The following is a 17,256-nucleotide window of genomic DNA, read 5'->3' on the forward strand; positions in this document are numbered from 1 at the left end:
AGCAGTCCAGAACTGCTTCTAAGAATGGTGTCACTAAGTCAAATTTCTGAGCATTTTTCTCAAGGCAAGTACTTTCAGAACTTTCAAGGCAAGTCTGAGACCCTCTATCACTTTTGGTGAGGATCTATCCTTTCTAAGTCTGTCAACTGCAGAGTAATTCCAGTCTAACTGGACGTCCTAAGGTCATCTGGTCCCATCCCCTACTCTGAGAAAAGCTGATGCTAGTCAGCTGCTGAGGTCCAGGTGAGTTCAGACAACCCTGAGGATGGCAATTCCACTTCCTCTTAGGGAAGTTTATCCCTCCCACATCCCACCATGTAATTGGCATGTTTTTGTCGCAGCTTGTGTCTGATGCTTCTCATCCTTCCCCTGTGCACCTTGGTGCAGCGCCTACCTACATCTTCTCTGCAACCAAATACGAGGCTGCTGAAGACAGTGTCAAAGTCCCTTCTGCTGCTTCCTTTTCTTTAGACAGAACAAAACATCTCCTGACTGTAGACAGTGTTGTCCAGCTCCTGCTGAAGCACGGCTGTGGCAGGAGGGATGCCGAGGCTGTGCCCCAGCGCGGCAGGGAAGGTGCGCGGCTGGCAGCGCTGCTCCGCGCCCCGGGCTGCAGTTGGCCGCCGCCGCCGCCAGGGCACACTGCCGGCTCGCCATCCGCGCTGCACCGCCAGCCCCTGGCGCGACACACCGCTGCTCCTGCCCGCGACGGGCACGCTTCTGCCCCGATCGGCTTCTCACGAGGGCAAAACAAAACAATCTTCACAATTAGTAACATATTGTCCCAGTGGGGCATTTTCGTATAGTAAAATAGTACACTATTTAGCATAGTAGAGCATTTTAGGGTGGGTTTTCCATCCCATCATTGGCACCAGCCAAACAGAAACTTCAAAGGCTTTCTTATTTTACTTTGGAGCTAGATGCTTATGACCAATAAATTGTGATAAAGAAAGTTCAAAGACATGTATTTTTAACCTTGGACTGAGTTTTTATCCTCCGTCTATCTCAGTTATGCCTCCTGAAGCTGTTCAAACGTTCAGGAGTAGCACAGGCTTATGCACTGCAAAAAATAGAAATTAGTTTTGTCTACAAATTGCTAATGCAGTGGGGAGTTTATGCACTCCTCATCTCTTAAACTGTGACCTGAATTCAACTTTACGTGTAACAGACAAATCTGAATAAACAAGAGGAAATTTTCAGAGTACCTCACATTTTGGTATGCCATATAATCTCCAGTCAGATCAGATGCCCTTTTCTGCCCTTGATCTAAATATTAACTCTGAACTTAGCTTAATTCATTAGTTAAGAGAGAGCCATATAGAGACTAAAGTGCCAATAAGCTTCCTCCTAGAGCTAACATATGTTCTTCAATAATTTACTGACTTGATTTGATACAAGGGGATAGTGCCAGAAGCATTAGGGTGAGATATGACAACCTTCCTTCTCATCTCAGCATTGCTATTTCTAGTACTTGAGGATGGTGTGCAGGGTGTGTGCTGTACTGAATAACAACTGGGTAGAAACAATAGTACTCTTCCCCTCAGCTTCAAGACAAATTCGTCCCTAAATATTTAATATAAACTTAAGTTATCCTAGAAGCTCATTTGCTTCCAAGCAAAAAGCCCAACACCCAAGAGGGTGGCACAGTCTAGGAGCTACCATGTCCTGCATCTTCACTCAGCCAGTGCAGCCCCTCCTCAGATGGCCACTCTTGTCCAGACAAGTATGAAAAGACCACAGCCACCTTTATACAGGTCAAGTAAGAGGCCAGTCCCAACATACCAAACTTTCATCCAACAGGCTACATTCCTCCATCTAAACACACCCACCTTCATTAGCAACCACAGTTCAGCTATCACAAACTTTTGATTACATTGAGGTTTACCATACATGTTGTGGTAAATCAAGATGACCACACGGAATAACTAGACAGATACGTATTATTTATACCTGCACTGTGTCTAACTACATTAATGACTAACCTGCAGTAACATTTTCTTTTCTTCTAAGAACTCAACTTTAAGAGTGCAAGATTTTCAGTAAGAAATAATTTTCATTTCCACTACAAAGCCTTTGCCTTCAAAAAAAGACTTGGTTGTGACAAGCACTGGAATAAAACAAATACACTTGCATTCGTGCCCATAGCCACAGCTCTGTGTTTGCCCTGTAATACCAGTCACACGGATGCTTCAATTGTGAATGCAGTTATTATTACAAAACATAGCAATGTAGTAATCATCTGAAAATAAAGTTGTACAGAGGCCAACAGTAAGTGGGTGACATTTGTTATGCTAACAAGGCTCAGATGCTATAGCTACATAACTTCTGTGCTTCAATAACACTATCATGTTACAGCTAGGTAAAAATAATGATCTATTTTACAATGGTGTGAAATGCGAATTATTTTGGTAAATTTTTCATTCCTCTGTATCTTTCAGATATTTAATTTTTCATTATATATAATATATTTAAACATTATTAGAATATTTAATACAACATAACTAGTATATGAAAATATTTGTATTTTTATACATAGATTAAGTTCAGATCTGTATACTGAGCAAGACTAAATGACAAATGCACCACTGAAAAACAAGGATACTGGAACCTTTTGTCTCTCCTTTTAAAGTTAGTACTACTTGCAATCTTTTTTTAAATTTTTCTTTCAAACAGAAAATAAATACTGCTTGGACTTTGAAAGAAAATGTACCGAGGACATATTGACAGGACACTAGAATCTTGTATATTAAAAATAAACAATATGCATATTAAATAACACCTAAAGATCATCTTACAATATATATCTGTATGGAGTAGAAAGATTTCAACTGTAGAAGGCTCACTGCAGTCGCAACTTCACTAGAGTGATTCAACTTCATGAGGAGTAGTATCCAACAAATAGATTTCTGTAATACTTTAGATTCCAGAAGTAGTGATATAGAGAAGCAAAATGTCAAACCTAACACGAATATGGTGAAGTCTCCAAATAAGCAAGCAAACTCTTAAAGCACATATAGAGGAATCTATACAACATGCCACTGGCAGATCTTGAAAGCATGTGAGTCTAGAATACTACTTCATATTAACTTGCAACATTCAGCAGGCAATCAGCCAAACTTTTCAAGACTTCATTTTGATAAACCTTCATAAATGAACTGAAGTTATGTCATGGTTTAATCCCAGTAGGCAGTTCAAATACCACACAGCTGCTAGCTCACCGCCCACCCACCACTGGGATGGGGAGAGAATTGGAAGGGCAAAAGTGCAAAAACTTATGGGTTGAGATAAACACAGCTTAATAAGGAAAAAGGAGTAGTATAAAAAGAAAAACAGAACTCCTCAAAGAAAAACAAAACAAAACCACCACAAATAATGCAAAAATCCCACAATTGCTCATCAACAGCCAACCTACTGAACTCCAGTCAATGCTGGCAAACCTCTCCCCTTCTCCCCATGTTTTGTTGCTGCGAATGACGTGGCAAGGTGTGGAAAATCTCTTTGGGCAGTTGGGGTCAGTCATCCCAGCTGCGTCCCCTCCCAGCTCCTTGTGCACCTCCAGACAACTCCCTGGTGGAGCAGCATGAGAAGCAGAAAAGGCCCCAACTCCATGTTAACACTGTTTAACCATTCCTAAAACATCAGTATGTTATCAAAACTATTTCATCACAAATCCAAAACCCAGCCCCATACAAACTCCTATGGAGAAAATTAACTCTTTACCATTCTAAACTAGCACAAGGTAACAACAGAAGTCAACTTGCAAAATGGTATTCTAGTGAATGCACACAGCTTTACCCACCCTTAAGTACAGCTCCTTAAGAGATTAACCCTTTCTGATTATTCTGAGATATTCAAAGAGAATTAGAATTTAGCTAAATACCATATTTTCTTTCAGCAGAATGTTTTCCCTAACAACTCAGTTAGTTTCCAGATCAACTCTGTCCACATTAGTTTATGCATTTCCAAGCCCCACTACTGTTGCCTAGTAAATAATTAAATGCAGAAACATTTTACTCCATGACAGCAACAGGAAGACTATTAAAAACATATAAAATACAAGCTGCATTTACAGATCCTTTTGAATGTAACTCTACATGTACCACATGAATTCAAGGATTTTTGAGACAATATTCCTTTTAGAAAGTTGCATTTATTTATTTATTTTTAGGATAGAATATGAATTTGCATCATTTGGAGTTGTATTAATTCATGAATAGGAAGGATATTTATTAGATTCACCACAGATTTACAATGCTTGCAAATATTTTCTAATGATAATACCTTGTAAGGCAGAGGAAGTAATGAATTTCTATCTGGACCAACATTGACTCAAGACCTAACTAATTTGGTAAGCAAATGGTAAATACACGAAATCTGTCAATTATTCCAAGCTTGAACTGCAGAGAGTGAAAGTACAAAGATGCAAACTTTTGCATATCTTCCTTCCCCATCTCCTCTTCAAACATCAGCCCTTATCACTCCCCTAGCTGTTGTAGTTCTTCCTTTCTGAATTCCTCCATTTCCCTCATCTCCATTCACCTCATGTTTAATTGCCTAGCCCTCTCCTTCTTTCATACTCTTTCCTCTCCTTCTTCAGATCCCATCCCTATTTCATTTAGTTCAAACATCCTCCTTCCAATGCGCTGTCCAAGTGTGAGTGGAGAAGAAGGAGCCCAAATGTCTGTCCTTGCTATCAATCCTCACACCTGACAACACAGAGTTACAAGACTGCATGACGTCCTCCTTTGCCTTCTCATGTCCAAAAGCCTGCTGAATCCTCTGAAAACAAAGACGGGCAATTTTTTCTTAAATCTCTACTGAACTTTTGCAAACATCTTTTGAATGGTTTATATCCTGGCCAACTATAAGCAGTGTCTATTTTGACAGATAATGTCATATCAAAAACTAAAGAGACAGCTGGTAAAAGAAAGAATATAATGAATACATTCCCTACTGGTTATCTCCAAGTACAAAAATCATCAATGTCAAAGTTAGATCTCGGGTACAAGTTCTTCTGAGTTTGGTTGGTTTTTTTTTTTTTTTTTTGGTTGGTTTGGTTTTGTTTTTTTTTTTTTTAATTATAAACATTAAAATGTGCTTAATACAAAACCCTCAAAGAAAACAAAACCTAAATTGGTTATTTGCTCTGGGATTGCACTTTGTTGTCCTTACTTTGGTTTTAAATCATCCAGAAGCAGATGTAGCAAAAAGCACTTAAATTTACATGTTTAAAGTTCAGCAACAAAAATATTTTTATTGCTAAATTATCTCAACACTTGTTGTAACTTTCCCCCTTCCTACCCCTCTCACATAGGAAATGCCACCAATAATGCAAGAGAAGAGCACAGCAAGGATCAGCGCAGGTTTGATAGCCTTTTCGTCCCGTACCATACAATGCACACAAAAAAACAAACAGTAGAAACACACTTCATCCACCCACTTAAAATTTTTAAGCGGTACATTTAACCTATGTTTAAAGGTATACATGCTGAAGCACGAAAACTAGAACTCATCCTTAGCTTGAAAGCAGATGTGACAAAGAACAGACAGACAGAACCCAATAATTGTCTAAATACCTTTTAGACACAATATAACTGAGAAACTAGTAATACTAAATTTGAACCTGAAACATGATATAAAACAGGGTCCTTATGTACTCACTAACATACAGAGAACTGAACACTCAGCGTACTTGCAGTGTGTGTTTGTTACACACAGCACGGCTGTACCAAAAAACAACCACAGCAGTGCCCTAATGGCCTAACCCACCAAAATTTAGGCAAGGTCAATTGCTGCTGGTTGTGTTGACTTCATTGGTATCATACTAGCAAAGCTATCCATTGTGCTTACACATATGGACCATGCTTTCTGATACAAGTGTGTTAAAATGTTACACTTTTTAATAAGTACTTTATCATCGCCATGTGGTTCAGCAACAAACTTCAAGAGAAACCAGTCAAGCCTGCAACTGTACATTTACTCTCCTCAAAATGTCAGCAGAACATCAGCAAAGTAACAGTGAAAGTCAACTCAGTTTTCATACAAAGACATTTTCGCAGAACAGCACAGAATGACGTGGAATTAAACCCTGATGAACTTTTTATTGACAGGAAAAAAAGCCTTAACAATTACAAACAAAACGAGGTTGTTAAGATTACGTACTGCACCTGAGAATATTCCATCAGTGGTGGAATAAACACTGCTCTTAAAGAGTAAAAGTAAGTTAATTGTAAGGACTTTACATCACAAACTAGCCCTCAGAGATCGTATGACAGAGGATTAAACACATACAGTCACACCCTAACAAGTAAAACATTGTAAGTTTACACTCCTAGCTGGCACCGAACCCTAAGAATTGTGTCATTTGCTGTCTGCTGGGATTCCTTTTTACCTTTCATTTTTTTTAAGTAGTTTCTTGTTGGTTCCAGCCCAAACCTGCCAGAGTTAAAAGACTCATTACTGCTGACTCAAGAATAAATGTAGTAAGAAGAAAACACATAGAGAAGCAGTGCTCATGAGATCCTTAGAAGTATAAATTAAAAAGGAAGCTTTCAAAAGAATTGCATCAGATCTCAAGAAAACTAATTTGTAGCACTGAAAAAGAAAGAGACTACTTTAAGACCAAATGCATCCTCCCCATTACATTATGGGTTTAGTTACTGTACCAGGCATGATATAATGGAAGCAACTACGCACATGTATGAACACAGAAGCAAAATGCATAATCCAATGAAGTTTAAAGCACAGCAGTTTCTTTGAAACAGGAAAAATACCAGAGACAAGAATGATAACTAAGAAGGGCTTTTCCCTAATATCAGACGGTAAAAAAGAAGTTTTTTATTAGAGAAGAAAAAGGTATTGAAATACCTTCTGTAATACTAAACAAGCAAACAACAGAATGACTATACAGACCTCAAATAATTGGCTGGATGTTACACCACATGTATGCTATTTCTTTGTTGTGTCCAGGAAGAGAGGCTATAAACTTCCCATGGACACAGTGCTAGTTTCTATGCATATGGGAACAACCAAATCAGCCAACTTGAATTAAGCTTCCAAGCTCATACCAGAAGTCACCATCTTAGTATCAAGTACAACTGAAATTTTCATAACAAGAATTTCAAGCAAGATAGTCTTTATTTTTTCCCATTCTTTAGGAATAGCAAATCAAAACAGTAGAAGAGAAAAAAAATGCTACTTCTAAAGCTTATTCAGATTAAATATTTTTTTTAATTTCACTTCAGATTTTCATTTTTTCCTAGAATTATTTTTCCTGTGTTGTAAAGTTAGTTTACTCTTTAAACATTTTTGCCAATAATTTTCTGAGTAATGATAAAAATCTATTTAATATTCATATGCATAGCCAGCAACACCTCTTCACAATTAAACAGCAAAAGAAATCACATGTACAAATGTACATGCAATATACAAACAGTCATCTGGAAAAAAATTTTGCTAATTCAAACTATAAACAAGTATTACATACAGACAATACTTAATATTCTACTCTATATTACAAGGTGGGAAGAAAGCAAAGAAATTATTAAATCTTGTTGTGAGACAAATGGTAATGGATAAAATTGTCAATCTGTTTATAAAAACAGAGGTTCAGACAACTGGAACTGCCCATGGCTTATAATATATATATCCTGGCTATCTAATTCCTTCACCATATAGCAGCTTCATTACATATAAAGAAGTCTGCCTTAATATTACTCTACAATAAAGGAAGCTAAACATGTTTGATTACAATAACAACAACAAAAAAGCAATTCCTGTATTACTAGTTTAAGACCATTAGATAAACTTTGGGGAAAACAAATCAGACACCATCTCTGTACCATTATCATTACCAGTGTATTTTTCTCACCAGCATACTGGTTTGCCCCAGATATTTCTGACCATGCTGAACTATGCATGACACTGGAGATACATGCAGTTGTTCTTTGAAATCATACAGAAGCAATGGAGTACTTTAGATAGGTTATGAAACAGTGCTGCATCACATCATGAAATTCAGATGGGTCTATAGGTTTAGTTTATGTTTTTTTATATATGTATACACACACACACGTATTAAAAAACCCAGAACATTATGTCATTATGGAATGCCCACTCATTAAAATCATCATTGAATTTGCTACAATATTATTCATATATCTTCTACTACTGAGAACAGTTACAAAATGTATTAGTGGACTTTTGTCCTATTAGTGTTAACTGTAAATCAGAAGCATAAAGATCACTGGGAAAAAAAATAGCTAGAAGAAAAACCATGCTACTGTCTCTTTGAAAAAGGTATTTCTAGAGTATTCAAATCTCTTCAGTCATATTCTAATTTCTCTGCATCACCACAAATGTGGATGAGAAAGAAATATGTATCAAGATCAATCAAAAAAGCTCTACTGTATTCAAAAATACTGTATTGCACTGGGCCTACAGAGGTAGCCAAGAACTCCTCCCTCAGGCAGCACCACTGAAATGGCTAAAAGTAAACAAGAAACACTTGGTTTGTCTGGAGACAGAAGAGTTACTCAGGGCTACAACAAATTTGGGAAGAGTTAATTAGGTTCGATAGATCATGAGGAACAACACAACCACAGAACACAGCACAGACTGAGAATAATCCTGATCTTCAAACAGGCAAAGCTGCATAGCAAGAATCATTGGCATCGACCGCAGGCATTCCTTATGCAAACCTCCCTGGCTTGGCCTCCTGACGGGACTGTCAGCACCACAGAAGCCGCATGAAGCTAAGAAATAAAAGATGCAACTAATGGAGAAAAGGTTGATGTTTTGATCAGCCTGCCACAGAGTGTGGTGCTCAGAAACACGCTGGAAGCCATGAATTGAGAACACATTAAAACAAACCTGCAAGCAGGTCAAAGCCTCCTTCGCCCCCCAAGCAACCCTCAGATGCATTTTGCATGCCTGCTCCAAGAATATGCTTTCTCCATTAAATGTTACTGCCAGAACCAAACAAGCAATGAACTCATCCACTTTGTCCATAAAAGCATATGTAGGAGAAAAAAAATTCAAATTAACTTCTACTGCAATTTTTAATGACGATAGTAATATGAAATACGCAGAGATGACTAGAGTATCAGACAGCTGGGCAGCTGAAGAGACTGACACAATTCTGCCTGAAGGTTGAATCAATCTCAAAAAAAGGTCTCGTGCTACCAAGAAAATTTACCATCAAATGTACAAAAACCTAGTTTAGGAGAAGTTTAAAGGAGTGGAAGAAGTGATAAAGTTGAGAAGGAATATCATACTGTGTAAATGGCTTTTATTCAGTGACGTAGTAAACACGAAAATTCTCCCTTAGTGCGAGGCAGAGTAAACAGAAGAGGATTAACACCACAGTTCAGATCTCTACCTGAAGGCAGTGCCAGGGAAGGCGTCTGACCGCCCACACTGCTGCTGCAGGCAGCTGGCACCATGGCTTCACTCGAAACAGAGGGAAACCTGGCAGGGCTGCTTGCTCACTTACATCCCAAAACAATCCTGAGCTGGACTTGGTCAGCATCCTGCTCCTCAGTTGTGTCTCAGTAAGCCAAAGCAGCTTTGGCCACCTGCCCACTATCAGCTTCCCTGCAACAGAAATCACTCCTGTTGCTCACTGAGAGGTCAAACACTGCAGATAAACCGAAGCACACACCTACCATTTCCCTGTCTGATCAGTTTTTTATGGCACGAATAAAAATATATCAAAGACAATTTTCATACCACCTTCAGTCTTCATTCTAAAAATGAAAAACGTTTTCAAGATACATTTGTATCAAATGTGTAGTATGTAGCTTCATACTGCAAAGATCTTTCCACACAGAGTAAAGGAACATAATTGTGCAATGGAATTCTAAAAATCTTTGCATCAGACACTTAACACAGAGACGATTCCTTTCACAGACACCAAATACCTACATTCACTATGTGGATGTGGTATTTGTGCATTGGCCATGTCAGTTTTAATAAATAAGAGTACCCCACCCCTCCCCAAATCTTACATATATGTAAAATACAATTCAATTAGCCAGAATCAGTAGTAATATCAACCAAAAAGACAAAAACTATGATATAATAGTAATTTGAGTACAGATAATGCTTAGTCTCTAACTTGTATTAAGTGACTTTTTTGATCAAGGCATATAAAAACAAGCATAAAAATGTAACAATGCAAGTCACCACTTAGCCACTCAGACTACAATTATAACACCACCACCGCTCATCATTTAACTCATACAACAGTGCTACAGCTGTCTGCAGAACTCATTAAAAGAGCAAGACACAAGCATCTCCAAATAGTAGCTGCTAGGATTTACCACCCTAGACGATACTAGTAGCTGGGGGTTTTTTAACCTTCTGTATTTTCTAACATATTAATACAACAGCAGCAATTCATTACTTAACACTGGACAGTACATGTTAAATGATAATATTTCTTGGTAAGGATTTTTCCTATCAAAATAAAGTACAGAGAAAAAGTAAAGGATAACAAGAAGTAATGTGCAGTCAAGATCCAGCCAGCAGTACAGAAACATTGGCCATAAAAAGTTTCAAGAAACTGAGGACAACATTTCTTCAAAGTTTTCATATCAACTACGACTTGAAATGAGAAAAGCTCCAAATTAACTTGAGTAAAGTTAATCTAATTTTGTAAACAATACATTAGTTTTTAATCTGAATTTAACTTTTCTTACATTGCCCTGAATAAGGATTCACTAAGTCTACTTTAATTGACCACAGCCTTGTATGGAATTGTATAAAATACTACTCGACACAAATGTTGAATGCTTAAATTTGAGTACTATTTAATTAGGCAAATGAACAGAGATTCTAATAAATGATCTAGTCTTAACAAGATGAAATAATCTTTGTATAAGGTAAAACAAAATACTTATGAGGTACCATGAAAGCCATCTCCAGCTCAAAGTACATTTACTTCAGAAGTCTCCTCTTATTCTACTTTGCTTGCTCACACATTTTTTTTTGTAGATGTGAGGTGTTTATTTCAAGTAATGGAAGATGCTAAGGAATGGCAATGGTCCTTTTACCACTATCTTCTTTAGACTCTCATTTAGGCAGCTTTGCAGTTGCCACGTTATTATCTAGTGCTGGTCCACAAACTGAAGCACCCACTTACTAAACAGTTTAACAGATTATCATCACTAAATCTTGAGTATATGAACCTCTCAGATGCTCATTTAGCAGTAACAGCTATTATATAGCTTTTGAACTACACTGGTTTATTTTAAAGACAACATTATGCAAATCCTAAATGGAGCTACTAGCTAACAAAGTAATGCTCAGCATGAAGGTGACTTAATCCCACCACTTAAGGAAAGCAAAAACTTGATAGTTTGAAAAAGCTTGTCTAACTTGTTGAATCAAGCACCATTTCAAAGCACCACTTCCAACCGACATGAAAAGCTCCATGATCAGTGATTAAGTATCTTGTTGAATTACTTCAGACAAAAGATAAGAAATTGATCTTTAAAAAGAAACAGAACTGAGTATATCATTTTCAACCTATGATCTTCTTTTAGCTAGGCACCTCCAAAAACATACAGGTTCCAGGAGCCCTACTGTAAAAAAAAAACAAACCAAACAAAAAAAAAACCTATGAGATTTTGTTAGTTCTTTCCACACCCATTGGTAACTAGCAGTCCTGCACCTCTCTACCAACTCCTACCAACAAAACAGGACTCCGGATTTCGTCAGTTACAGATCGATAAAGAAGAAACAGAGGAAGCACCAGAACACATTCAAGCCATGACCTGTAACACTTGGTGTCTTTCAGCTTTCTAAAAGACCAAGATTTCTGATGGAAGGAATGACAGACACTGAGAGGCCCATGGGAATGAATGCTTCTTTCTCACTGCAGTGAGCAGACTAACGAGGAGCTGCCACATAACTGGGAGGCTATTAAGAGTTTGTCTCTAGATAAAAACTTCTGTCAAAAGACTTCCACCATGCCTGTAAACTGGAGGGAAATGCAAATGCTGCATGACAAATAGGTAGAGTTTGAGGGGAATTTACAGGCTGCCTGGGAAGAAGAGGAGCAAGTAGGAGGAGAGGTGCTACTGTCCAGGCCTCCATCCCAATGGCCTCTACTCACCCACAGAACGGCTGAGGCTGCTCCTCCCGCAAGGAGACCATCTGGGCATCAGCAGCAGTGAGAAAAGTCCCACTGTGCAACCAGGAAAGTGGGGAGAGCACCTACAAACAAAATGGAACAAAATGTAAAACTGAATTTAAGGAAGATGAGATAGGTGAAGCTCACAGGATTCAAAATTCTAAGGAAATATATTTGAAACTTGAAAGGAAATCATATCATAGATCCCAGCTTAGCAACAGTTGTCTAGAGTGTTTTTAATAAAATGGAAGATTTTATCCCAAAGAAATTCCTGTAAACATTCTCATTATAAACAGCTATATGAGAAATTCAGTTTACATAGAAACTAACTTCATGAACAAAAGATACAAGCTAAGTAGAAGAAACTATGAGAAACCTGCATCCAATAAATTAAATCAGTATTCCATGTACTAACATTTCCAGACCCACGTTAATCTATAGCAAAGCAATGATGTCTTTGTAATTACTTATTGTCATCTAGGACAAAACCAAAATAAAAGCACACATGCTGTATCTGGAAAAAACTGGGACTTAGGGGAAAGGCAAGTGGTATTTGTTTATATAAATATTTCTCCTCCTCAATTTCCAAATCCTTGTTACATCAGAAGAAAATTATAGATGATTACACTGCACCACAAAGTGACATCCCTTACAGCACAGTATCCCAGTCTGGGCCTTGAGATCTATCAATATTAATAAAAAAACAGATGAAATTGCCCATCTAAGCTCTATGACAAGGAACTTATGAGTTTGTTCATACCATTTGGTTTAAACACAAAAAAATTACAAACTCAACTGCTAATCTTTTCTGTCTGTGCTACAATGTAAGCCTTCGATGGATCTATTACCTATAACTACTGTTAATTAAACAAGTATACAAAGAGAATATTTTCTTCCATGTAAAAGACAGCTGGCTAGCAACATCTTATTAATTAAATTCTAAATCCTGTACTGAAAAAATATTAGATAAAAACATCTTAATCACCTTTGACAATCAATCTCACCCTAAATGTTTAAAATGATTAATCATGTTGAAGACAGATGAGTTATTTGTTTAAAAGCCACAGTCATAAAACCTATTGGTCTCACATTTATAGAGCTATTTAGAACTAACACAAAGGCATTTTTTGCATGAATAGCTTCCTGCAATTCCAGAATCCCTGGAATGCAAATTCAGTTATGAAACCAATTAATCTTTTAAGTTACTTAATTATCTCTCAGATCCAACAAACAGGCAATTGTAAAATACAAGAGAAACAGGAGGTAGAATGAAGGCATTTGTAACTGTGCAATGTCTAACCTATTGCAGAAGAACAACTGCCCTCTGGAAGCGGCAATTTCCTCTGCAAGGCAGGATCCCTGGTACATCTGCAAGCAGCTGGGCTTGCAGCACTCTGTCTGGAGTGTTTCTCAAGTGTCTTGGTATACTCCACTTGAGATCTGCACATATTGTCATCAGAAAAGGTGAACGTGAAACAGATTGTCAAGAGCAACAAGCACCTTGGATTAAGCTCTCGTTTCGAAAAGCTCATTTCAGCCTTTCTGGACAAGAAGGTTCATCTGCCTCTCCTACCCTGAGTAATAGCCTGAGTAATTTTACTTTATATATATAAATATATATTACTTCTGAGCAAAAGTTAGCTTTTCTTCACTGCAATTTATCAGGTTTGATTTAGCACTGACCCCTGTTAAGAAATATTTTTTCTCCAATTTACTTGATTTTTGCTAATTTCCTTTTATTTTGTCTACTTGCTGCATTAATCCTGCACTTTCATCTGCAGAGGTCTGCCCCATATATAACACTGGGAACAGTGGTAAATATGTGCCTCATGTTCTCAAGAGACCAATGCAATACTTTACACACTTGCCTATCAGACTCCCGACCTTTTCTTCAGGTCTGGATAGTCCACAGCAGTTACTTTCTTTTGCAAATGGAAACTGATCACTTTTTGGAAATGTCAAGATAAAAGATTTTTAATATTTCTTTTTGCCCATTCAACACACTGCCCTTCAACTCCTGATTTCAAACACATTTCAGATGCATGTCTGGTTTTCTTTGAAACCAAACCACAAGTGCCATAGATATTGCTCAAAGTTTTAAAATAAAAAGCACATTATGTTGAAAAACTATATAGAGGAAAAAAAAAACCCTGCAAAACAACAAAATAAGGTCACATTAAAAGTCTCTGGTTTAGATTACACTTAATCATTAGAAATTGTAACTAACACATTTTATCATTTGCCATTGAAATTGTATTTATCATATTTTGGTTGCTTCTAACTGGCAAACTTAGCCCTTTAACCCAGAACTCCTTGTATTTCAGCACCAGTATCTTCTATTAAGGAGAAAAAACATCACATTTCAGCAATGCCAGCTTGGATTTCTTCAAGAAAATGAGAGAAGAGAAGCAATGCTGGCATTTCTTGCCAGTGCTAAAAGCAAGTTAATCCTTTTTAATTTGAGTTTCTCAAGCTTACGCAATCTGCTAGCACCTCTACCTGAGAAGTTTTAAACTGGTTGCTAAATCCAGTCAAATAAGGACAGAGTTTGAAATACAGGAAAATAAACTCTTAACAGGTAAGGATAAGAAGGAATAAAGCCAGTATCTGATTACTGCCACTATCTAGCAACCTGAGAAAAAACCTTATCCACAGAAAAAGGGAAAAGGTGGTTTCTTTGTCGTTGGGTTTGGGTTGGTTTTTTTGAGGGATGGGGTAGGCAGGGAGTTTTGGGGGATTTTTTGTTTGTTTCTTGTTGGTCTCGTTTTTTTTTTTTTTTTAATTCAGTACTCTTTTGCCTTCTAGAATAGTTGGCAATCACCATATGTTTAGCTGTTAATTGCATACCATGCATGCATCTTTCTTTGCCTAGTGCAGGTGCCATGAAAGATGCAAAAAGAGGCAGAAAAACATAAAACACGGCATATGCTTTTCGAACAATGATGAGGAGCTTTGTATCACCTAGGCATGCTCAGCTTGAGACATGCAGCTGAAGTGTCTGAACTATGAACCCGACCTCCCCATCCTGACATAACACTATGGACAAGTCTGGATGTCTGCGAAGGCATTTCAGACCTTTGGTGACCGGGATCATCTGCCCCAGTTTCCCTGTTAACCACAGTGCAACAAATCCATACTTTTGACACACTAAAAAAAGTGCAGAATGTATCACAATTACACCTATCAGAAACTACCCTAATCCAAACAGCCCAGTAAAATCTTCAACTCTTTGAAAGAACATATGTGCCACTCTATTTTACAGTGTATAGGCTTTCTGGGCTTTTCTGTGAATAGAGACATAGTAAAATAGATTATGATGCACTCTAGAAAGGAACAGTTTAACTGGTTTTTCATGTTTTTAGTATCGTGAGTAGTTTTTATACTAAACTTATGTTTGTATGCTAATAACCATACCAAGGCTAAAAGAGATGCTGCAGTGCTGCTAGACACCATACTCTGCTGTGAAAGAGACTGTCTGAAGTAAGCTAGAAATAGAGAGAAAAGATATAATTATGGTTTTTATTTATGAACTTTGTTCCATGTACAGAAGCATGTGGGAGAAGGTAAGAGATGCACTGCAGAAGAGACCTTGGAGGAGGAGTCAGAAGAGGCAGACAACTGGAAGAGGGCTGAAAGAAGCTGTTCAGCCAGCAGAGGATAGAAACTCTCCATGTTGGAAGCACCCACCATTAATCATCAGGTAGTTTAAACTGCTGCAACTGCTAGTTGAAGGGACAACTTTAAACTCTTTATGGCTCTTCTACAGGGCTGCTTTTTGAAGGCCTTTTACTTCAGGCACAGAAGTAAGTTCAAGTGCCCTCATGAAGTGAAGAAGTTTTGTCAACCTCCAAATATTGTAATAGTGGCAGATGACCACTTCAGGACATCCTTTAAGGGTATACTGCAAGCAGCACATGATAAAAGTGAGCAAGTACAACTTGATTTTCACACCTTCCTCAATGAGGCTTTAGAGATGAAAGTTCAGAAACAAGATGTCTAGGACACTTCTCACACGATAAAACATTATTTTCTTCCTGCTGAAGTTCTCTTGTTGGAACAAGTCAGCATGACATGAAAAGCATTTTGAAAAATAAAAATACAGTAGTTTTACAATATTTTCTTAGCTTTAAATTAGCTCCATAAATTAAGCACTTAATGAGGACGTATAGAGCAGTCTAAAAAACTGCAGTATCTTCCATATTTTTGAATTTAAAGTTGCTATCATTGTAATAACATAAAATTAAGGTTTTGTCTACTGTGCAAGACAGGATTTTGACCCTGTTAAAATGCTAAACTCTGTAGTACTTTTGGTGAACCAGAAAAACACCAAAAGATTGCTGAGGCAAAGCAGGACACTCATGAAAAGCAGCAGGGAGAAAGGTGCAAAACCCCAAAAGCAGAACAACAAAAAAGCTCTTGCCATTAGTCCATATTTACTTGCAACAAACTTTCTTGGAAAAATTAATTTCGGATGTCAACATTTGTTGGACTTTTTCCTCCCTCAAAAGATACATGCAGAGAAAATGTTCATCTGTATTTTCAAATATTTTGTTTTAAAGATTGGATTTCTCATGACTTCATAGTTACTTCTTCTACAGTTCTGAAACAAGACAAGAATATCTCAATTTAACTATGAAACTAAAATTTGGATGTTGTATACGAGGTGAGACACACTACCAAGAGTCAATTTTCTTCCAAATGTGAATGGTAATAGTATGAAAACCAAGTCACACTCTAAATAATTACATGTTCTTCATCCAAGCTTTTAGGGCAAGGGATTGAAATAACCTTTCAAAAAATATATGAAAGTTATTTTTGAAAATGGTCACTTTCTTGCAATACTTTGGCATTGTAACACAACTATTAAAGCAATCATTTATTGCAGAATGCAGCTTTAATATTTTTACATAATACAAGGCTTGCAGTTTGAAGATACTAAGATGGAAGCATACTAAGAATACAGAAGAATAAATTCAAATATTTAAGTCACAATTATCACAATTTCTGAATTGGATGTTATTTCTACTGCTCTACAACTGTTTCAAAGCAGCAAAACCCTTAAGGCTGTATTTTAAAAGTTGCACTGACAACAATGATTAGTCCTTATGTTCAAAGGAAAG

The 17,256-nt window shown here is 37.3% G+C and overlaps 1 protein-coding gene across 3 annotated transcripts in view; it reads right to left on the reverse strand.

The window, feature by feature from the left end:
- CRIM1 (cysteine rich transmembrane BMP regulator 1) overlaps positions 1 to 17,256 on the reverse strand; it is a 173,729-nt gene that overhangs the window by 105,541 nt on the left and 50,932 nt on the right. For 2 of the 3 annotated variants that reach the window (XM_048296632.1, XM_048296631.1), the window contains exon 2: positions 12,119 to 12,219. The exons of the other annotated variant lie outside the window; for it this stretch is intronic. In XM_048296632.1, the coding sequence (XP_048152589.1) occupies positions 12,119 to 12,167 (49 nt within the window). In that variant the 5' untranslated portion in view covers positions 12,168 to 12,219. The remainder of the gene's footprint in view (positions 1 to 12,118; positions 12,220 to 17,256) is intronic. 3 annotated transcript variants of the gene reach the window in all.

This window comes from Corvus hawaiiensis, chromosome 3, assembly GCF_020740725.1.
Source record: "Corvus hawaiiensis isolate bCorHaw1 chromosome 3, bCorHaw1.pri.cur, whole genome shotgun sequence".
NCBI lineage: Eukaryota > Metazoa > Chordata > Aves > Passeriformes > Corvidae > Corvus > Corvus hawaiiensis.